The 22833-nt window shown below is 38.3% G+C and overlaps 1 protein-coding gene across 5 annotated transcripts in view; it reads left to right on the top strand.

Annotated features, from left to right (window-relative positions):
- NEK4 (NIMA related kinase 4) overlaps nt 1-22778 on the top strand; it is a 46152-nt gene extending 23374 nt beyond the window's left edge. For 3 of the 5 annotated variants that reach the window (XM_079933153.1, XM_079933149.1, XM_079933152.1), the window contains 3 exons: nt 3350-3558; nt 4256-4389; nt 21313-22778. In XM_079933153.1, the coding sequence (XP_079789279.1) occupies nt 3350-3558; nt 4256-4389; nt 21313-21405 (436 nt within the window). In that variant the 3' untranslated portion in view covers nt 21406-22778. The remainder of the gene's footprint in view (nt 1-3349; nt 3559-4255; nt 4390-21312) is intronic. The other 2 variants (XM_079933150.1, XM_079933151.1) reach the window with 2 other exon arrangements.
- Nucleotides 22779-22833: the final 55 nt, after the last annotated feature.

Genomic DNA, 22833 nt, shown 5'->3' with positions numbered 1-22833 from the left:
ATCTGATTTTTATGATTTCTTTCCTTCTGCTAACTTTGGGGTTTTTTTGTTCTTCTTTCTCTGATTGCTTTAGGTGCAAGGTTAGGTTGTTTATTCGAGATGTTTCCTGTTTCTTAAGGTAGGATTGTATTGCTATAAACTTCCCTCTTAGAACTGCTTTTATTGCATCCCATAGGTTTTGGGTCGTCGTGTCTCCATTGTCATTTGTTTCTAGGTATTTTTTAATTTCCTCTTTGATTTCTTCAGTGATCACTTCGTTATTAAGTAGTGTATTGTTTAGCCTCCATGTGTTTGTATTTTTTACAGGTCTTTTCCTGTAATTGATATCTAGTCTCATAGCATTGTGGTCGGAAAAGATACTTGATACAATTTCAATTTTCTTAAATTTACCAAGGCTTGATCTGTGACCCAAGATATGATCTATCCTGGAGAATGTTCCATGAGCACTTGAGAAAAATGTGTATTCTGTTGTTTTTGGATGGAATGTCCTATAAATATCAATTAAGTCCATCTTGTTTAATGTATCATTTAAAGCTTGTGTTTCCTTATGTATTTTCATTTTGGATGATCTGTCCATTGGTGAAAGTGGGGTGTTAAAGTCCCCTACTATGAATGTGTTACTGTCGATTTCCCCTTTTATGGCTGTTAGTATTTGCCTTATGTATTGAGGTGCTCCTAGGTTGGGTGCATAAATATTTACAATTGTTATATCTTCTTCTTAGATGGATCCGTTGATCATTATGTGTAGTGTCCTTCTTTGTCTCTTGTAATAGTCTTTATTTTAAAGTCTATTTTGTCTGATATGAGAATTGCTACTCCAGCCTTCTTTTGATTTCCATTTGCATGGAATATGTTTTTACATCCCCTCACTTTCAGTCTGTATGTGTCCCTAGGTCTGAAGTGGGTCTCTTGTAGACAGCATATATATGGGTCTTGTTTTTGTATCCATTCAGCGAGCCTGTGTCTTTTGGTTGGAGCATTTAATCCATTTATGTTTAAGGTAATTATCGATATGTATGTTCCTATGACCATTTTCTTAATTGTTTTGGGTTTGTTATTGTCAGTCTTTTCCTTCTCTTGTGTTTCTTGCCTAGAGAAGTTCCTTTAGCATTTGTTGTAAAGCTGGTTTGGTGGTGCTGAACTCTCTCAGCTTTTGCTTGTCTGTAGAGGTTTTAATTTCTCCATCAAATCTGAATGAGATCCTTGCTGGGTAGAGTAATCTTGGTTGTAGGTTTTTCTCCTTCATCACTTTAAATATGTCCTGCCATTCCCTTCTGGCTTGCAGAGTTTCTGCTGAAAGATCAGCTGTTAACCTTATGGGGATTCCCTTGTGTGTTATTTGTTGTTTTTCCCTTGCTGCTTTTAATATGTTTTCTTTGTATTTAATTTTTGACAGTTTGATTAATATGTGTCTTGGCGTGTTTCTCTTTGGATTTCCAGCATTTATTATTTGTAGACTTTTTAATGATGGCCATTCTGACCCGTGTGAGGTGGTACCTCATTGTAGTTTTGATTTGCATTTCTCTAATAATTAGTGATGTTGAACATCTTTTCTTGTGCCTATTGGCCATCTTTATGTCTTCTTTGGAGAAATGTCTATTTAGGTCTTCTGCCCATTTTTTGATTGGGTTGTTTGTTGTTGTTGTTATTGAATTGTATGAGCTGTTTTTATACTTTGGAAATTAATCCCTTGTCAGTTGCATTGTTTGCAAATATTTTCTCCCAGTCTGTAGGTTATCTTTTCATTTTTTTTTATGGTTTCTGTTGCTGTGCAAAAGCTTATAAGCTTGATTAGGTCCTATTTGTTTATGAATTAATTTTAAATGTACATTTATCGTACCATTCAGACCTGTAGTACTGTCATTGATAACATTGTAAATGGTTTTTGGTATATGCAAGAGCTAAAATTCTCTTTTAATGGACACATCTGATTTTCATTCAGAATTCTTATAAAATGTCTTCTTAGATCTGTGGGTTTATAGTTTTCATTGGTGGAAACAGTTTCGCCATTATTTCTTCAAGTATTTTTTTGGACCCCCTCCTGCCCTCCTAAGGATTCTGATTACATGTATATTAGATTGCTTAAAGTTATCCCACAGGTCACTAATCATATTCTATTTTTTCTTTAGTCTTTTTTTCTCTGTTCCTTTTTTTTTTTTTCTGGCCACACGTTGTGGCTTGTGGGATCTTAGTTCCCTGACCAGGGATTGAACCCATGCCCTCGGCAGTGAAAGCATGGAGTCCTAACCACAAGACTGCCAGGGAATTCCCATCTGTTCCAATTTTTGTAGATTCTATTGCTGTATCTTTGAGTTCACTAATCTTTTCTCCTGCAGTATCTAATTTGTTAATCCCATCCCACATATTCAACACATTGTACTTATCATTTGTAGTTCAATTTGGGTCCTTTTTATATCTTCATTGCCTCTCCTTAACATGTTGGTGTTTCCCCTACCTTGGTCATTGGAATATATGTTTAATAACCATTTTAATGTCCTTATTTACTAATTCTGTCACTTGTATTGCTTCTGGATCTATTTCTATTAACTTATTTTTTTCTTTTCATAATTGTGTGCTATTTTCCTGCTTTGCATGTCTGGTTTTTTTTTTTTTTTTTTACGGTACGCGGGCCTCTCACTGTTATGGCCTCTCCCGTTGCGGAGTACAGGCTCCGGACGCGCAGGCCCAGCAGCCATGGCTCACGGGCCCAGCCGCTCCGTGGCATGTGGGATCTTCCCGGACCGGGTCACGAACCCGCGCCCCTGCATCAGCAGGCGGACTCTCAACCACTGCGCCACCAGGGAAGCCCTCATGTCTGGTATTTTTGACATGATGCCAGACATTGTCAATTTTATCCCATTAATTGCTGATACTTTTATATTTCTTTAAATATTCTTGAACTTTGTACTTGGATATAGTTAAGTTACTTAGAAATAGTTGGGTGGAATTTATACGCAAAATCTGGGACCTTGTCTTTCTCACTCTCTCCTTTCCAAGATTCTTCTCTCACTTTCTAGTGGCAGTGGTGGTCTCGAACTCTGTCCTTTGGTTTTGCAGGCAAGAAAGACTGGGTTTTCTGTTGTACTTTAGCTGCCTATGGCTTGCCTTTAGGCTAAAGGTGTTGACTCTCCTCCAGAATCTGCTTGCAAATTTTGTACATTCTTCATTGCCCTCACATAGTTGATTTTTGTATTTTGTCCAAAGTTTATACTTATTTGTGGAAGGGTTCTGTCCGTCGGAACTTACTTGCTTACTAGAAAGCAGAACCCTAAAGGTTGTTTTGTATCTAATTTCTAATGAAAAATTTTCATGAAGCCAATTAATAACAAGAGAATTTTTTCTTTTCCAGGAAAGGTCATACAAATGAAATGAGTGACTTGGTACAATTGATGACACAGACCCTGAATTTGGACTCTAAAGAGAGCTATGAAGATCTCCCGGTACCAGAGCCAGTGTCAGAATTTAAACTTCTTCGGAAGTATCGGGACACACTGATACTTCATGGGAAAGTTGCAGAGGAGGCGGAGGAACTCCGTTTTAAAGAGCTACCTTCAGGTGGTCAGTTTATTGTTTTACACCAAGCTGGAGAGCATATGTTTACTGGAGAAATGTATCAAACTAAGGAGCTTAATGCTTGCAAATATTTTTGGTTTTTTAAATTATTTCATTTGGATATCTTCATAAAAAAATATATCTTATTTTATGTAACAGTTGTATTCCTGAAAAGTTGAATGAAAATTGATTTTTAAAAATAAATGTAAATAAATACATGTTTGGAATTTTTCACGTGGACTTTCTTCAAATTAGACAATTTGTAGTTTTTAGATTTAGGAGATGGTGATGAGACATGAAGCGTAAGTTCATATATACATTTTAGTCATCAAAAATACATGAACTCTTGGGCTTCCCTGATGGCACAGTGGTTGAAAGTCTGCCTGCCGATGCAGGGGACACGGGTTCGTGCCCCGGTCCGGGAAGATCCCACATGCCGCGGAGTGGCTGGGCCTGTGAGCCATGGCTGCTGAGCCTGCGCGTCTGGAGCCTGTGCTCCGCAACGGGAGAGACCACAGCAGTGAGAGGCCCGCGTACCGCAAAAAAAAAAAAAAAAACATGAACTCTTAAACTAAACTCTTGTCAAAGTGAAAAGAATCTTAACATGACAAGATTACCAGGAAAAAAAAAAGAAAAAAAATTGTGTTCTTGCTGCAGTGGTGAAAGTGTTTACTTTTTCCCTGTTGTTGTTATTGCTTTTTAGCTATCGTGCCAGGTTCTGAAAAAATCAGAAGAATAGTTGAAGTCTTGAGAGCTGATGTAATTCGGGGCCTGGGGATTCAGCTTTTAGAGCAGGTGTATGATATTTTGGAAGAGGAGGATGAATTGGAAAGAGAGGTGAGTGTCCTATTAGCTGTGTCAGCTGCTTATGCTATGGAATTTTTTTAATGGCCTTTTGAAATATAATTAACATACCATACATTTTACCCATTTTAAGTATACAATTCAGTGGTTTTTAATATGTTCACAGAGTTGTACAACCATCACCACATCGATGTTAGAACATTTAATTATCCCCAAAAGAAACCCTGTACTCACTGTCACTCCCCATTGTCCTATAGGCCTTTCACCCCTAAGCAACCACTAATAGTTCTGTCTCTATATCTGCCTATTCTGAACATTTCATTTAAATAGAGTTGTACAGAACTATGTGGTCTTTTGTGACTGATATCTTTCATTTAGCGTATGTTTTCAAGATTCATCCATGTTGTAGGGCACGTCATGTACTTCATTCTTTTATTAGACTGAATAGTATTCCATTGTATGGCTATACCACATATTGTTTATCTATTCACCACCTGATAGGTTGTTTCTACTTTTTAAAAAATTTATTTATTTATTTATTTTTGGCCGCATTGGGTGTTCATTGCTGCGCGCGGGCTTTCTCTAGTTGCGGAGAGCGGGGGCTACTCTTCGTTGCAGTGCACAGGCTTCTCATTGCGGTGGCTTCTCTTATTGTGGGGCGTGGGCTCTAGGCACGCAGGCTTCAGTAGGTGTGGCGTGTGGACTCAGTAGTTGTGGCTCGCGGGCTCTAGAGCGCAGGCTCAGTAGTTGTGGTACACACGCTTAGTTGCTCTGTGGCTTGTGGGATCTTCCTGGATCAGGGCTCAAACCTGTGTCCCCTGCATTGACAGGCGGATTCTTAAGCACTGCGCCAGCAGGGAAGCCCTGCTAAGTGTTCTTATCATGAAAAGGTGTTGGGTTTGTCAAATGCTTTCTATTTAGATGATCATGTAGTTTTCGTTTTTTATTCTGTGGATATGGTGTGTTGCATTAATTGGTTTTTGGATGTTAAATCATCCTTGTATTCCTGAGATAAATCCCACTTGGTCATGGTGTTTACTGCATCTTATATGTTGCTAGAGTCATGTTTCTAGTATTTTGTTGAGCGTTTTTGTGTCTGTGTTCACATGAGATATTGGTCTTCAGTTTTCTTTTCTTGTGATATTTTTATTGGTTTTGTTATCAGGGTAATACTGGCCTCAGAATGAGTTGGGGAGTTTCCCTCATCTTTCTTGGGAAGAATTAGTGAAGAACTGGTATTAATTCTTCTTGAAATGTTTGCTAGAATTCACCAATGAAGGCATCTGGGTGGGCCTTAGCTTTTCTTTGTGGGTAGTTTTTTGATAATAAATTCCGTGTCTTTACTTACTATATTCAGATTATTTGTTCTTCTCTTTCTAAAATTTCTGTCTTTCTAGGAATTGTCCTTTTCAACTAAGTTATCTAATTGGCATATAATTTTTTTTTTAATTTTTTAATTTAATTTTATTTTTGTAATACAGCATGTTCTTATTAGTCATCAATTTTATACACATCAGAGTATACGTGTCAATCCCAATCACCCAATTCATCACACCACCACCCCCACCCCCCTGCCGCTTTCCCCCCTTGGTGTCCATACGTTTGTTCTCTACATCTATATCTCAATTTCTGCCCTGCAAACCAGTTCATCTGTACCATTTTTCTAGGTTCCACATATATGCGTTAATATACAATATTTGTTTTTCTCTTTCTGACTTACTTCACTCTGTATGACAGTCTCTAGATCCATCCATGGCTCAACAAATTACCCAGTTTTGTTCCTTTTTATGGCTGAGTAATATTCCATTGTATATATATACCACATCTTCTTTATCCATTCGTCTGTCGATGGGCATTTAGGTTGCTTCCATGACCTGGCTATTGTAAATAGTGCTGCAATGAACATTGAGGTGCATGTGTCTTTTTGAATTATGGTTTTCCCTGGGTATATGCCCAGTAGTGGGATTGCTGGATAATATGGTAATTCTATTTTTAGTTTTTTTTTTTTTTTTTTTTTTTTTGCGGTATGCGGGCCTCTCACTGTTGTGGCCTCTCCTGTTGTGGAGCACAGGCTCCAGACGCGCAGGCTTAGCGGCCATGGCTCATGGGCCTAGCCGCTTCACGGCATGTGGGATCTTCCCAGACCGGGGCACGAACCCGTGTCCCCTGCATCGGCAGGCGGACTCTCAACCATTGCACCATCAGGGAAGCCCTGTTTATATATTTTGGAGATTAATCCTTTGTCCGTTGGTTCGTTTGCAAATATTTTCTCCCATTCTGAAGGCTGTCTTTTTGTCTTGTTTACGGTTTCCTTTGCTGTGCAAAAACTTTGTAGTATCATTAGGTTCCATTTGTTTATTTTTATTTTTATATCCATTACTCTAGGAGGTGGATCAAAAAAGATCTTGCTGTGATTTATGTCAAAGAGTGTTCTTCCTGTGTTTTCCTCTAAGAGTTTTATAGTGTCCGGTCTTACATTTAGGTCTCTAATCCATTTTGAGTTTATTTTTGTGCATGGTGTTAGGGAGTGTTCTAATTTCATTCTTTTACATGTAGCTGTCCAGTTTTCCCAGCACCACTTATTGAAGAGGCTGTCTTTTCTCCATTGTATATCCTTGCCTCCTTTGTCATAGATTAGTTGACTATAGGTGTGTGGGCTTCTCTCTGGGCTTTCTATCTTGTTCCATTGATCTGTATTTCTGATTTTGTGCCAGTACCGTATTGTCTTGATTACTGTAGCTTTGTAGTGTAGTCTGAAGTCAGGGAGTCTGATTCCTCCAGCTCCGTTTTTTTCCCTCAAGACTGCTTTGGCTATTTGGAGTCTTTTGTGTCTCCATACAAATTTTAAGATATTTTTGTTCTAGTTCCATAAAAAATGCCATTGGTAATTTGATAGGGATTGCATTGAACCTGCAGATTGCTTTGGGTAATATAGCCATTTTCACAATGTTGATTCTTCCAATCCAAGAACATGGTATATCTCTCCATCTGTTGGTATCATCTTTAATTTCTTTCATCAGTGTCTAATAGTTTTCTGCATACAGGTCTTTTGTCTCCCTAGGTAGGTTTATTCCTAGGTGTTTTATGCTTTTTGTTGCAGTGGTAAATGGGAGTGTTTCCTTAATTTCTCTTTCAGATTTTTCATCATTAGTGTATAGGAATGCAAGAGATTTCTGTGCATTAATTTTGTATCCTGCAACTTTACCAAATTCATTGATTAGCTCTAGTAGTTTTCTGGTGGCATCTTTAGGATTCTCTATGTATAGTATCGTGTCATCTGCAAACAGTAACAGTTTTACTTCTTCTTTTCCAATTTGTATTCCTTTTATTTCTTTTTCTTCTCTGATTGCCGACACTAGGACTTCCAAAACTATGTTGAATAATAGCGGTGAGAGTGGACATCCTCGTCTTGTTCCTGATCTTAGAGGAAATGCTTTCAGTTTTTCACCATTGAGAATGATGTTTGCTGTGGGTTTGTCGTATATGGCCTTTATTATGTTGAAGTAGGTTCCCTCTGTGCCCATTTTCTGGAGAGTTTTTATCACAGATGAGTGTTGAATTTTGTCAAAAGCTTTTTCTACATCTATTGAGGTGATCATATGGTTTTTCTCCTTCAATTTGTTAATATGGTGTATCACATTGACTGATTTACATATATTGAAGAATCCTTGCATCCCTGGGATAAATCCCACTTGAACATGGTGTATGATCCTTTTAATGTGTTGTTGGATTCTGTTTGCTGGTATTTTGTTGAGGATTTTTGCATCTATATTCATCAGTGATATTGGTCTGTAATTTTCTTTTTTTTGTAGTATCTTTGTCTGGTTTTGGTATCAGGGTGATGGTGGCCTCATAGAATGAATTTGGGAGTGTTCCTTCCTCTGCAATTTTTTGGAAGAGTTTGAGAAGGATGGGTGTTAGCTCTTCTCTAAATGTTTGATAGAATTCACCTGTGAAGCCATCTGGTCCTGGACTTTTGCTTGTTGGGAGATTTTTAATCACAGTTTCAATTTCAGTGCCTGTGATTGGTCTGTTTATATTTTCTATTTCTTCTTGGTTCAGTCTTGGAAGGTTATACCTTTCTAAGAATTTGCCCATTTCTTCCAGGTTGTCCATGTTATTGTCATAGAGTTGCTTGTAGTAGTCTCTTAGGATGCTTTGTATATCTTTGGTGTCTGTTGTAACTTCTCCTTTTTCATTTCTAATTTTATTGATTTGAGTTCTCTCCCTCTTTTTCTTGATGAGTCTGGCTAATGGTTTATCAATTTTGTTTATCTTCACAAAGAACCAGCTTTTAGTTTTATTGATCTTTGCTATTGTTTTCTTTGTTTCTATTTCATTTATTTCTGATCTGATTTTTATGATTTCTTTCCTTCTGCTAACTTTGGGTTTTGTTTGTTCTTCTTTCTCTAGTTTCTTTAGGTGTAAGGTTAGATTGTTTATTTGAGATTTTTCTTGTTTCTTGAGGTAGGCTTTAGCTATAAACTTCCCTCTTAGAACTGCTTTTGCTGCATCCCATAGGTTTTGGATCATTGTGTTTTCATTATTATTTGTCTCTAGGTATTTTTTGATTTCCTTTTTGATTTCTTCAGTGATCTGTTGGTTATTTAGTAACGTATTGTTCAGCCTCCATGTTTGTGTTTTTTACGACTTTTTCCCTGTAATTCATTTCTAATCTCATAGCGTTGTGGTCAGAAAAGATGCTTGATATGATTTCAATTTTCTTAAATTTACTGAGGCTTTATTTGTGACCCAAGATGTGATCTATCCTGGAGAATGTTCTATGCACACTTGAGAAGAAAGTGTAATCTGCTGTTTTTGGATGGAATGTCCTATAAATAGCAATTAAATCTATCTGGTCTATTGTGTCATTCAAAGCATGTGTTTCCTTATTTATTTTCATTTTGGATGATCTGTCCATTGGTTTAAGTGAGGTGTTAAAGTCCCCCACTATTATTGTGTTACTGTCGATTTCCTCTTTTATAGTTGTTAGCAGTTGCCTTATGTATTGAGGTGCTCCTATGTTGGGTGCATGTATACTTATAATTGTTATATCTTCTTCTTGGATTGATCCCTTGGTCATTATGTAGTGTCTTTCCTTGTCTCTTGTAACATTCTTTATTTTAAAGTCTATTTTATCTGATATGAGTATTGCTACTCCAGCCTTCTTTTGATTTCCATTTGCATGGAATATGTTTTTACATCCCCTCACATTCAGTCTGTATGTGTCCCTAGGTCTGAAGTGGGTCTCTTGTAGACAGCATATATATGGGTCTTGTTTTTGTATCCATTCAGCGAGCCTGTGTCTTTTGGTTGGAGCATTTAATCCATTTATGTTTAAGGTAATTATCGATATGTATGTTCCTATGACCATTTTCTTAATTGTTTTGGGTTTGTTTTTGTAGGTCCTTTTCTTCTCTTGTGTTTCCCACTTAGAGAAGTTCCTTTAGCATTTGTTGTAGAGCTGGTTTGGTGGTGCAGAATTCTCTTAGCTTTTGCTTGTCTGTAAAACTTTTGATTTCTCCATCGAATCTGAATGAGATCCTTGCCAGGTAGAGTAATCTTGGTTGTAGATTCTTCCCTTTCATCTCTTTAAGTATATCATGCCACTCCCTTCTGGCTTGTAGAGTTTCTGCTGAGAAATCAGCTGTTAACCATATGGGAGTTCCCTTGTATGTTATTTGTCATTTTTCCCTTGTTGTTTTCAATAATTTTTCTTTGTCTTTAATTTTTGCCAATTTGATTACTATGTGTCTCAGTGTTTCTCCATGGGTTTATCCTTTATGGGACTCTCTGTGCTTCCTGGACTTGGGTGACTATTTCCTTTCCCATGTTAGGGAAGTTTCTGACTGTAATCTCTTCAAATATTTTCTCAGGTCCTTTCTCTCTCTCTTCTCCTTCTGGGACCCCTATAATTCAAATCTTGTTGCATTTAATGTTGTCCCAGAGGTCTCTTAGGCTGTCTTTATTTCTTTTCATTCTTTTCTCTTTTTTTTTTTTTTTTTGCAGTATGCGGGCCTCTCACTGTTGTGGCCTCTCCCGTTGTGGAGCACAGGCTCCAGACGCGCAGGCCCAGCAACCGTGGCTCACGGGCCCAGCCACTCCGCGGCATGTGGGATCCTCCTGGACCAGGGCACGAACCCGTGTCCCCTGCATCGGCAGGCGGACTCACAATCACTGCGCCGCCAGGGAAGCCCTCATTCTTTTTTCTTTATTCAGTTCCGCCGCAGTGAATTCCATCATTCTGTCTTCCAGGTCACTTATGTGTTCTGCCTCAGTTATTCTGCTATTGATTCCTTCTAGTGTATTTTTCATTTCAGATATTATGTTGTTAATCTCTGTTTGTTTGTTCTTTAATTCTTCTTGCTCATTGTTAAACATTTCTTGCATCTTCTTGATCTTTGCCTCCATTCTTTTTCCGAGGTCCTGGATCATCTTCACTGTCATTATTCTGAATTCTTTTTCTGGAAGGTTGCCTATCTCCACTTCATTTAGTTGTTTTTCTGGGGTTTTATCTTGTTCCTTCATGTGGTACATAGCCCTCTGCCTTTTCATCTTGTCTATCTTTCTGTGAATGTGGTTTTTGTTCCACAGGCTGCAGCATTGTAGTTCTTCTTGCTTCTGCTGTCTGCCCTCTGGTGGATGAGGCTATCTAAGAGGCTTGTGCAAGTTTCCTGATGGGAGGGACTGGTGCTGGGTAGAGCTGGCTGTTGCTTTTGTGGGAAGAGGTCAGTAAAACTTTAATCCACTTGTCTGCTCATGGGTGGGGCTGGGTTCCCTCCCTGTTCCTTGTTTGGCCTGAGGCGACCCAAGACTGGAACCTATCTGGGCTCTTTGGTGGGGCTAATGGCAGACTCTGGGAGGGCTCATGCCAAGGAGTACTTCCCAGAACTTCTGCTGCCAGTGTCCTTGTCCTCACAGTGAGACACAGCCACCCCCTGCCTCTGCAGGAGACCCTCCAACACTAGCAGGTAGGTCTGGTTCAGTCTCCTATGGGGTCACTGCTCCTTCCCCTGTGTCCCGATGCACACACTACTTTGTGTGTGCCCTCCAAGAGTGGAGTCTCTGTTTCCCCCAGTGCTGTCGAAGTCCTGCAATCAATTCCCAGTAGCCTTCAAAGTCTGATTCTCTAGGAATTCCTCCTCCCAGTGCCGGACCCCCATGTTGGGAAGCCTGACGTGGGGTTCAGAACCTTCACTCCAGTGGGTGGACTTCTGTGGTATAAGTGTTCTCCTGTTTGTGAGTCACCCACCCAGCAGTTATGGCATTTGATTTTACTGTGATTGCGCCCCTCCTACCATCTCACTGTGTCTTCTCCTTTGTCTTTGGATGTGGGGTATCTTTTTTGGTGAGTTCCAGTGTCTTCCTGTCAATGATTGTCCAGCAGCTAGTTGTGATTCTGGTGTTCTCACAAGAGGGAGTGAGAGCACGGCCTTCTACTCAGCCATCTTGGTTCAGGGCCCACACACCAGCATACAATTATTAATAAAAATTCTTTTTAATATTTTTTATTTCTGTAAGGTTGGTTGTTTAGGAGTGTATTGTTTAATTTCCACATATATTTGCACAAATATATTACATTTTTCTATTTTATAGGTTCAACAGTGTATTATATACATGCTGGATTTTTAAATTATAGTAAAATACACATAACTTCAAATTTAGCATTTTAACCATTTTTAAGTATTTGGTTCAGTGGCCTTAAGTATGTTTACATTATTGTGCAAACATCACCACCATCCATCTCCAGAACTTTTTGCATTTTGCAAAACTGAAACTCTGTACCAATTAAACAAAAACTCCCCACTTACCCCTCCTACCAGCTCCTGGCAACTACCATTCTAATTTCTGTGTCTATGAATTTAACTACACTAAGCCTTGATATAAAGCCTAAACACAGCATCTAGAAAAAGTAAAACTCGCCTGTAAAGAAAACTTCAGGCCCAGATGGCTTTGCTGTGAATTCTTCCAGTCATCTAAGGAAGAAATAACACAAATCCTACACAAATTCTTTAGAAAACAGAAAAAGAAGGGACATTTCCCATTTCTCCCCATAAGCCCAGAACAACTGTGATACCAAAACCCAACAAGGACACTACATGAAAAAAACATGAGACCAGTATCTCTCATGAACATCTTAATCATCTAGTATTTTGCTGAAGATTTTTGCATCAGTGGTCAAAAGGGATATTAGTGTATATTTTTCTTTTCCTATAGTGTCCCTGTTTGGCCCTAGCACCAGGGCAATGCTGGCCTCATAAATGAGCCAGGAAGTGCTCCTTCCTCATTAACTCTCTGAAGAGTTTGAGAAGGATTGGTATCAGTTCCTGTCCAAATGTTTGGCAGAATTCACCAGCAAAGGTCCAGGGCCTTTCCTTGTTAGGAGGTTTAGGTTACTGATTCAGTCTCCTTGCTAGTTATGGGGATATTCAGATTTTCTATTTCTTCATGATTCAGTTTTGGTAGGTTTTATGTTTCTTGGAATTTGTCCATTTATGCAACTTGTTGGTGTACAATTGTTCATAGTACTTTCTTTCTTTTTCTTTCTTTTTTTTTTTTTTTGCGTACGCGGGCCTCTCACTGCTGTGGCCTCTCCCGTTGCGGAGCACAGGCTCCAGATGCGCAGGCTCAGCGGCCATGGCTCACGGGCCCAGCCGCTCCGCGGCATGTGGGATCCTCCGAGACCGGGGCACGAACCCGCGTCCCCTGCATCGGCAGGTGGACTCTCAACCACTGCGCCACCAGGGAAGCCCCATTGTACTTTCTTAGAATCCTTTTTATTTCTTTTTATTAGAGTGGTAGTAACGTCCCAAATCCATTTCAGATTTTAGTAATTTGAGTCTTTTTTTTCTAAGTATAGCTAAAGGTTTGTCAATTTTGTTCATCTTTCTGAAGAACCAACTTTTGCTTATTTTGATTTTTTTCTATTTTTCTGTTCTCAATTATATTCATCTCAGCTCTAATCTTATTATTTCCTTCCTTCTGCTACTTTTAGGTTTAATTTGTTCTTTTTTCTATTTCTTTAGGCTGCAAAGTTAGGTTGTTGACTTGAAATCTTTTTTTTTTTTAAATATTTATTTATTTATTTGGTTGTATCAGGTCTTAGCTGCCTGCTGGTGGGATATTCACTGCCACATGTGGAATCTTTCTTGTGGCATGCGGGATATTTAGCTGCAGCATGTGAACACTTAGTTGCAACATGTGAGATCTAGTTTCCTGACCAGGGATTGAACCCAGGCCCCCTGCATTGGGAGCGCGGGGTCTTAGCCACTGGACTACCAGGGAAGTCCCCAAATCTTTTTTCTTTTTTAACATAAGCATTTACAGCTATAAATTACCCCCTTAGCACTGCTTTTGCTGCATCTCATAAGTTTTGGTTATATTGTTCTCATTTTCATTTGTCTCTCAATATCTTAAATTTCCCTTGTGATTTCTTCTTTGGTGCATTGGAGTGTGTTATTTAATTTCCGTAAATGTGTGAATATTCTAGTTTCCTTCTGTCATTGATTTCTAACTTCATCCTGTTGTGGTCAGAGAAGATACTTTATATGTTCTTTTTAATCTATTGAGACTTAGTTTGTGGCCTAACATATATATCTCTTCTGGAAAATGTTTCATGTACACTTGAGAAGGGTGTGTATCCTATTATTGTTGGGTAGAGTATTCCCTATATGTCTGTTAGATCTAGTTAGTTTTTGCATTGTTCAACTCCTCTGTTTTCGTATCTTCTGTCTGGTTGTCTTATCCATTATTGGGAGTGTGAAGTTTCCAACTATTATTTGTAGAACTATTTTTTCCTTTAATTCTGTCAAATTTGGCGTCAAATATTTTGATGGTCTGTTATTAGGTGCATAAACGTTTATAATTATTATATCTTCCTGCCGTATTGATCCTTTTGTTAATGTATGTCATTGTGTCTTGTAACCTTTTTTGTCTTCAAGTCTGTTTTGTCTGATATTAGTATAGTCACCCCTGCTCTCTTTTGGTTACTATTTGCATGGGATATCTTTTTCAGTCCTTTCATTTTCAATCTGTTTTGGATCTAAAGTCTCTTGTAGAAAGCATATAGTTCTTTAAAAAATTAATTAATTAATTAATTATATTTTTGGCTGCATTGGGTCTTCGTTGCTATGCACGAGCTTTCTCTAGTTGCGACGAGTGGGGGCTGCTCTTCGTTGCGGTGCGTGGGCTTCTCATTGTGGTGGCTTTTCTTGTTGCGGAGCACAGGCTTTAGGTGCGTGGGCTTCAGTAGTTGTGGCACACGGGCTCAGTAGTTGCAGCTCACAGGCTCTAGAGCCCCGGCTCAGTAGTTGTGGCACGCAGGCTTTGTTGCTCCGCAGCATGTGGGATCTGCCCAGACCAGGGCTCGAACCATGTCCCCTGCATTGGCAGGCGGATTCTTAACTACTGCGCCACCAGGGAAGCCCCAGAAAGCATATAGTTTTGTTAACAATTCTGCCAATTTCCGTCTTTGTGATTGGAGAGTTTAATTCATTTACACTTAAGCAATTACTGATAAGGAGGAACTTCCATTATTTTGCTGTTTGTTTTCTATATGCTTTATAGCTTTTTCTGTCCCTAATGCCCTGTATTACTGCCTTCTTTTATGTTTAGTACTTCTTTTTTTTTGTAGTGAAACATTTTAATTCCCTTTTCATTTCCTTTAGTGTATATTCTATAACTATTTTCTTTGAGGTTATCATGGAGATTACATTTAACATCCTAGTTTTAATACTCAAATCTGAATTTATACCAGCTTAACTTAAAAAATCTGCTGCTTTAAAGCTCTGTCTTCACCCCTTTTGGCTATTGATGTCACAGAATTACATCTTTATGTATTGTGTAACCAAAAACATAAACTAGTAATTGGTTTTTTTTTTAATGCATTAGTCTCTTAAATTTTGAAGAAAACAAAATGTGGAACAAACCAAAGTTATATTAGTATTAGACTAATAACTTTTTAGACTAATAATTTTTTTTAGTGTATTAGTGTCTTAAATCATGTAGAAAATAAAAAATGGAATTACAAACCATTGTTATAACACCAGCTTTGATAATTGCCCATGTATTTACCTTTACTGAGATCTTTATTTCTTCATACAGCTTTGAGTTACTGTCTAGTATGCTTTCATATCTGCCTGCATGACTTCCTTTGGTATTTCTTGCAGGGCAGGTCTAGTGGTAATAAACTTCTTCATCATTTATCTGGAAATGTCTTAAGTTCTCCCCCCCACAGTTTTATTGAGAAATAATTGATATGTAACACTGTGTTAGTTTAAGGTATACAGCATAATGATTTGGTATATGTATATACTTTGAAATGATTACCACAATAAGTTTAGTTAGCATCTATCATCTGTCATAAATTTTTTTTCTTGTGATGAGAACTTTTAAGATCTACTATTAGCAACTTCCAAATGTACAATAAAGTACAATTAACTATAGTTACCATGCTGTATATTATATCCCCAAAACTCACCAGAAGTTTCTACGTTTTCACCACCTTTACCCATTTCCTTCACCCCCACTCCCCGCCTCTGGCAACCACCAGTCTGTTGTCTCTTTCTATGAGTTTGGTTTTTTTCAGATTCTGCATGTAAATGAGCTCATACAGTATTTGGCTTTCTCTTTCTGACTTATTTCACTTAGCATAATATCTTCAAGGTCCATCCATGTTGTTGCAGATGGCAAGATTTCCTTCTTTTTTATTTCACTTTTGCAGGACATTTTTGCCAGATACAGAATTCTTGGTTGACAGTTTTTTTCACTTTGAAAATATCATCCAACTGCCTTTTGGCTTCCAAAGTTTCTCATAAGAAATCTGCTTATTATCTTACTGAGGAATCCCTTGCATGTGAAGAGTTGCTCCTTTCTTGTTGCTTTCAAGATTGTCTTTGGCATTTGACAGTTTGATTATAATGTGTCTGAATGTGAACTCTTTGTGTTCATCCTACTTGGAGTTTGTTGAGATTCTTTGATGTTTATATTCATGTCTTTCATCAAACTTGGGAAGTTTCTGGCTATTATTTCTTTAAATAATTTCAGTTCCTCTTTCTGTCTTCTTCTGGGACTCCCACAATACCTGTTAGTCCCTTTAAATCCCTTGGAAGTTGCTTCAGCTGAAGGCTGTGGTGTTTGTAACAATGTCAGTGAGCGTTGCAGCAGTGGTTGCCTGCCTCTGTGTCTGCCCCTCTGTGATGAGAAGCAGCAATCAGCTGTCAGTACAGAGATCCCTAGTATTTGGAAGACAAGATTCTTATTGCCTACCCTGGCTCCTACAAGCTATCTACAGGCTGCTCCAGGAATGTTGGACAGCTACCTGCTCTTGGTGGAGGGGGTGCTAAGAGCTGAAATTGACTGGAATTAACCAAAATTTACCATCCAAGCCTTCCCCTGAATGTTTCAAGCCTTTAATAGACTCCAGAGTTCCAAAATAGTTACATCTGGCAGATTCTGACAGTGCAATTTTTGTCCATGTGAGGAGATAGATTCCTGGTGCTTCTTCCTCCTCCAGCATCTTCTATACATATTGTATTATACAATTGCTTTTTTTTTTTTTTGCGTTACGCGGGCCTCTCACTGTTGTGGCCTCTCCCGTTGCGGAGCACAGGCTCCGGACGCGCAGGCTCAGCGGCCACGGCCCACGGGCCCAGCCATTCCGCAGCACGTGGGATCCTCCGGGACCGGGGCACGAACCCGCGTCCCCTGCATTGGCAGGCGGACTCTCAACCACTGCGCCACCAGGGAAGCCCTATACAATTGCTTTTTAAATCAGTTCAGAGAAGAAAAGGAGAAGCAATTTGTATTTATATTGTTTTTATTTACATAATTACCTTCATCAGTGCTTTTCCTGTTTTCATGTAAATTGAAATTATTGCCTGGGGTCTCTTGCTTTCAGCCTGATGAGATTCCTTTGGTAGTTCTTGCAAGGCAAGTCTGCTAGTCACAAATTCTGTTTTTGTTTATCTGGGAATATCTTTATTTTGCCTTTTTTTTTTTTTTTTTTTTTTGCGGTACGAGGGCCTCTCACTGCTGTGGCCTCTCCGGTTGCGGAGCACAGGCGTTGGACTCGCAGGCTCAGCGGCCATGGCTCACGGGCCCAGCCGCTACACAGCATGTGGGATCTTCCCGGACCAGGGCACAAACCTGTGTCCCCTGCACCGGCAGGTGGACTCTCAACCACTGCGCCACCAGGGAAGCCCCTTGCCTTCATTTTTGAAAGATAGCCTTACTGGATATGCGATTCTTAGTTGACAGTTTTTTCTTTGAGTTCTTTGAATATGTTATCCCACTGCCTTCTGGCCTTCATTGTTTATGATAAGTCAGCTGTTAATGTTATTGGGGTTCTCTTGTAAGTACTGAGTCATTTTTCTCTTGCTGCTTTCAAGATTTTCTTCTTGCCTTTGGCTTTCAGCACTTTTACTTTGTTGTAATATTGCTTTTTGTTATTTTTTTAAATTTATTTTTTCTTATTGAGATAACATTGGTTTATAACATTATATAAGTTGCATGTGTACAACCTTACATTTTGACTTCTGTATACATTACAGCATCAGGACTTTTCCTTTAATGTGTCCATGTGTGGATCTCTTTGAGATGATCCTGCTTAGAGTTCATTGAGATTCCTGGATGTGTAGATTGTTTTTTTAAAAATTTGGGAAATTTTCAGCCAATATTCTTCAAATATTTTTTCTGCTCCTTTTCTCTCTCCTCTTCTTCTGGTACTCCCATTATACATGTGCTGTTGTGCTTAATGGTGTCTTACATTTCTCTGAAACTGTTCATTTTTCTTCATTTTCTTTTCTCTCTGTTCTTTGGATTGCATAATCTCTGTTGATCTATCTCCAAGCTCATTTATTCTCTCTGCCAGTTCAAATATACTGTTTAGCCTTCCAGGTGAATTTTTTCATTTGTTATTGCACTTTTCAACTCCAGAATTTCAATTTGGTTTTTTAAATGCCTTCTTTCTCTTGTCAGTATTCTCTGTTTGATGTGTCATTGTCATCATACTTTTCTTTACTTCTGTAATCATGATTTCCTTTAGTTCTGTGAACATGCTCATAATCCCTACTTTGATGTTTTTGTATGTTAAATCCAACATCTGGTTGCTCTCACAGGCAGTTTATCTTGCCTGCTTTTATTCTAGTGTATGTGTCATACTATTCTGTTTCTTTGCATGTCTCATAACTTTTTGTTGGAAACTAGACATTTTAGATAATAAATGGTTACAAGTCTGAGTATTGGCCTCCAGTGGTGGGGGGTTGTTATTGTTATTTGCTTGTTTATTTGTTTAGTGATTGGCTGGATTATATTAGTAAAGTCTATGAACCCCTTACCCTAGTCCCCACAATGTAAAGCCTCTGATGTTGCCCCTTAGGGTACAGCCTTGGGTATGTTCACAGCTACCTTGGAATGACAGTGGGTTTGGCAGAGCGCTCTTTATTTATTTAGTTATTTATTTTGGCTGCACTGGGTCTTAGTTGCAGCATGCGGGATCTTTTAGTTGCTGCATGTGGACTTCTTAGTTGCGGCATGCGAATTCTTATTTGCGGCACGCATGCGGGATCTAGTTCCGGACCCCGGGGATCAAACCCAGACCCCCTGCCTTGGGAGCATGGAGTCTTACCCACCGGACCATCAAGGAAGTCCCTGGCAGAGCTCTCTTGATGCTCCCTTTCCCAGACTTCACCCAGATGTTTTTTGGTTGCCAGCTGATCGCTTTTATTGTTCTCAGTAATGCCCTGGGGCTACATTGCTCCAAAGGCAGATCCAATCAAAGCTGAGCTCCTTTGAAGAGGTAGTTCCCAAACTTAGTGTTTGAGATTTTTTTCTGAACCCAGGGCCCCTCCAGCTTCTTGGTTCTTTTAAAGTAGCTGGCGTACAGTTTAGCCTATATCCAATGTACCTAGTACTAATCTCCTCCCAGTTGCCTTTCACCACTACCTCCAGTTTTTGAGAGCACCCTTAGGCTTGAATTCTCCACACTCTGTTCCAAATGAAGTCAGTTCATTAAAGACTTGGTGCTTATTTTATGTCTTGCTTCTACCCCCAGGCAAAATCTGGGAGCACAGCTCCGGAGCTGAGAGTGGGAACAGTAGCTTGCTTGTCTCTCTGAGTGATACCCCCACTTTGGAAGCTCAGAGAGGGTGAGAGGCAGTAGCATCTGGTCTTCTTGGCATGCTTCACCCAGCATGGAAACTTCACTTTATGGTCTGGGGCAAAGGTGATTGGGGTCCCCGTATTTTCAGTGGCCCTGTACCCAAGACAGAGCCTCTATCCTACATGTCTGAGCTGGGCATAAAAAGGAAGCTCCCACCTCTTGGCTGCACTCTCCCAAAGCTTACTGTCACCATCAGGTATTGGGGGCAGGATGAAATATGCTGATGTCCTGCCCCTCCCAGGAAGATTGCCTTCCAACTAGGAGTTAGGGGGAAAGAAGTTTCTTGACTTCACCAGTGTAGTGAAGTTTTTGTCTCACCGAGCTGGAGTGGGGAAGGAGACATTTCATTTTAATTCAGTTCACTGACCCTCATTGTTCTTAGTAGCTTTACTGTTTTTAACTGAGTTTTAGTAGATTTTCTTGAAAAAAAAAAAGGGTCCCTATTTGCTGTATGCCCTAATGACCATTTCCAGAGACTTTAAATGGTTGGTTTTTTAAATATTTTCACCAGTTTCACTGAAGAGGGGTCTGCAGAGCTTCTCACGCTGTCATGCTGGATGTGGAACCAATTAGGATTACATTTTATTTTTATTTTATTATTATTTTAAAATTTATTTATTTTATTTATTTATTTTTGGCTGCATGGGGTCTTCATTGCTGTGTGCGGACTTTCTCTAGTTGCAGTGAGCAGGGGCTATTCTTCGTTGTGGTGCGTGGGCTTCTCATTGTGGTGGCTTCTCTTGTTGTGGAGCACGGGCTCTAGGTGCACAGTCTTCAGTAGTTGTGGCTCACAGGCTCTAGAGTGCAGGTTCAGTAGTTGTGGCACATGGGCTTAGTTGCTCCACGGCATGTGGGATCTTCCCGGACCAGGGCTCGAACCTGTGTCCCCTGTATTGGCAAGCGGATTCTTAACCACTGTGCCACCAGGGAAGCCCCAGGATTACATTTTAGGTTTAGTTGTTATGTCTCCTTTAATCTGGAACAGTTACTGAGTCTGTTTTTCATGACCTTGACGTTTTTGAAGAGTATAGGCCATGTGTTTTATAAAATGCCCCTCAGATTGGGTGTGTTTGATGTTTCCTCATGAATAGATCCAGATTATGCATTTTTGGTAGGAATACCACAAAGGTGATGTTGTGTCCTTCTCAGTTCATTGTATCAGGAAGTGCATGACATCTGTTTAACATATTATTAAATGTTATTTCAATTTCAGGCATTTCTTTCAACAGACATACTTTGAGTATCAAATAGTCCGTTTTTTTTTTATTACTAGTCAGTTTGAATTTTATGTTAATTGGTTGTATTATTTTTTAAATGCCTTTACTGAGTTATCTATGGGATTGATTTTGTTTTATCAATTCTAATATTCTGTTTTTTTCCCCTTTAATTAATTTATTTTCTCCATTTCATGTGTGTGATATGAAACGGAATGTCTAGGTTTCTAATAAGGATAACAGGTGTTTGGTGGCTTTTTTTTAATTACTTTTTATTAGAGTATAGTTACTTTACAATCTAATATTGCTGTGTTTTATTGATTTTAAGAGCTCTTTATACATTAATGGTATTAATTCTTTGGCATGTAGCAAATATTTTCCTTAGTTTATTGTTTGCTCTTTAATTTCTTATGACTATTTTTTGGTATGTTGACATTTAAAATTTTTATGTAAACAGAACTATTAGTATTGTCCCATAAGGTTTCTGCTCTTGGTATCATGCTTAGAATAACCCTTTTAAGGTTACAGAAATATTTTTTTCTACTATATACTGATTTTTTTTTTTTTATGTTTCCCAAATAGGTACGTTTGCGGGAGCACATGGGTGAAAAGTATGTGACTTACAATGTGAAAGCTCACCAGTTAAAATTTTTTGAAGATAATGTAAAATTTTGAGAATTTACCTAATCTGCTGCCAGAATGAAACTATTTTCAAACGTTTTTGGCTTAAACAAAAACAAACAAACCTATAATAATGACTGGAGTCCATTCACCATCCTTATATTTTGTTGGGCCTTTTTTTACTAGAAAAAAATTGGACAGAGTAATATGAAGCAAGCTTACTACAAAAGAAAAAAACCTTTGGCTATCTTATTCCCTTTATGAGGGAAAATCTGTTGTACGACGTTTATTTGGTTACTGTTTACTGAGCCTTAAACCAACTTGATATCTAGAACTATTTTTTTTAAGGTACTTATTAGCTTGAATACAGGGATATAACATACTGGATTGGAAGTTTTATATTATACTAGAGTGACGAAAGCAATAGGAGAAATAAATGACATATATCCAGTGACACTACTTTTTACTGTTAATAGCCTTAAGTAGAAGTTGATAAATTATTTTTTTTATTATTCTGGGAGTAGATTTAAAGATATGGCATTATATATAGTACTTGAGCATTGAATTCCTTTTTTTGCATATTGATGGATGTTTTAACATTTTATTTCCATTTAATATGGACCTCATTCAGGGTATACAAGAAATGAAACTAGGAGTTATTTTGGGCTAGTAAATCAATATGTTTTTACATACTGGATTTTTTTTTTTTCTTTTTAAGATTTATTTTTCCATCAGCGAAAACATTCCTTAAACGCTAATTCCTTTTCTAATTCAGCAGGTGTTAAGTAAAGTCCAGATCCTTTTAGTTATGTTGGACATATTTGTCTCCTGAAATTTGTCTTCTTATACATCAAGATATTGTCTTCCCATGTTTTAAATGTAGAATTGTATATCACATATTTTATTAGTTGTTTAATAAGGGGCAACACCCATCTAGCAAATAGTTTTTAAAAAATAAAAGTTTTGATTAGTAAATTTTAACTTCTGCATTTGAGGGACTCTAAACATGAATATGACTCCAGAAATATTTTCATCTTTTACAGTTAAAAATGTCTTACCTTTTATGAAAATTATACACACACATAAAATAATAAAATGTTCTCTTTCTAGTCCACATAAAAGACTTTTATTTAGTTTTTACTATGTGCCAGGTGCTAGGCCTGGGTTCATGGCCTAATTTCTGAAATTTCTTTATTTTGAAGGGTTTTTAACAACTTAACTCTAAAAACATCTAGTCCTAGTGCTCAGCTGAGGACAAATTTTTGGCAAACCATCGGTCTTCCTGAGCTATTTACCATTTCTTGCATGTTTTATAAATCCACATCTTTCCGCAAAGTCATCAGTTCTACTAAAGTTTTCTAACTTACTGGTATAAAGTTATACATATTATTTTCTTAGAATAAAAAAAAAATCTCCTCCATACCTTTTTTATTAACATTCTGTATATATATATATATATATATATATATATATATATATATA

Source organism: Stenella coeruleoalba (assembly GCF_951394435.1).
Source record: "Stenella coeruleoalba genome assembly, chromosome: 10".
In the NCBI taxonomy this organism is placed as follows: domain Eukaryota; kingdom Metazoa; phylum Chordata; class Mammalia; order Artiodactyla; family Delphinidae; genus Stenella; species Stenella coeruleoalba.
This window is presented reverse-complemented; position numbering and strand designations above follow the sequence as displayed.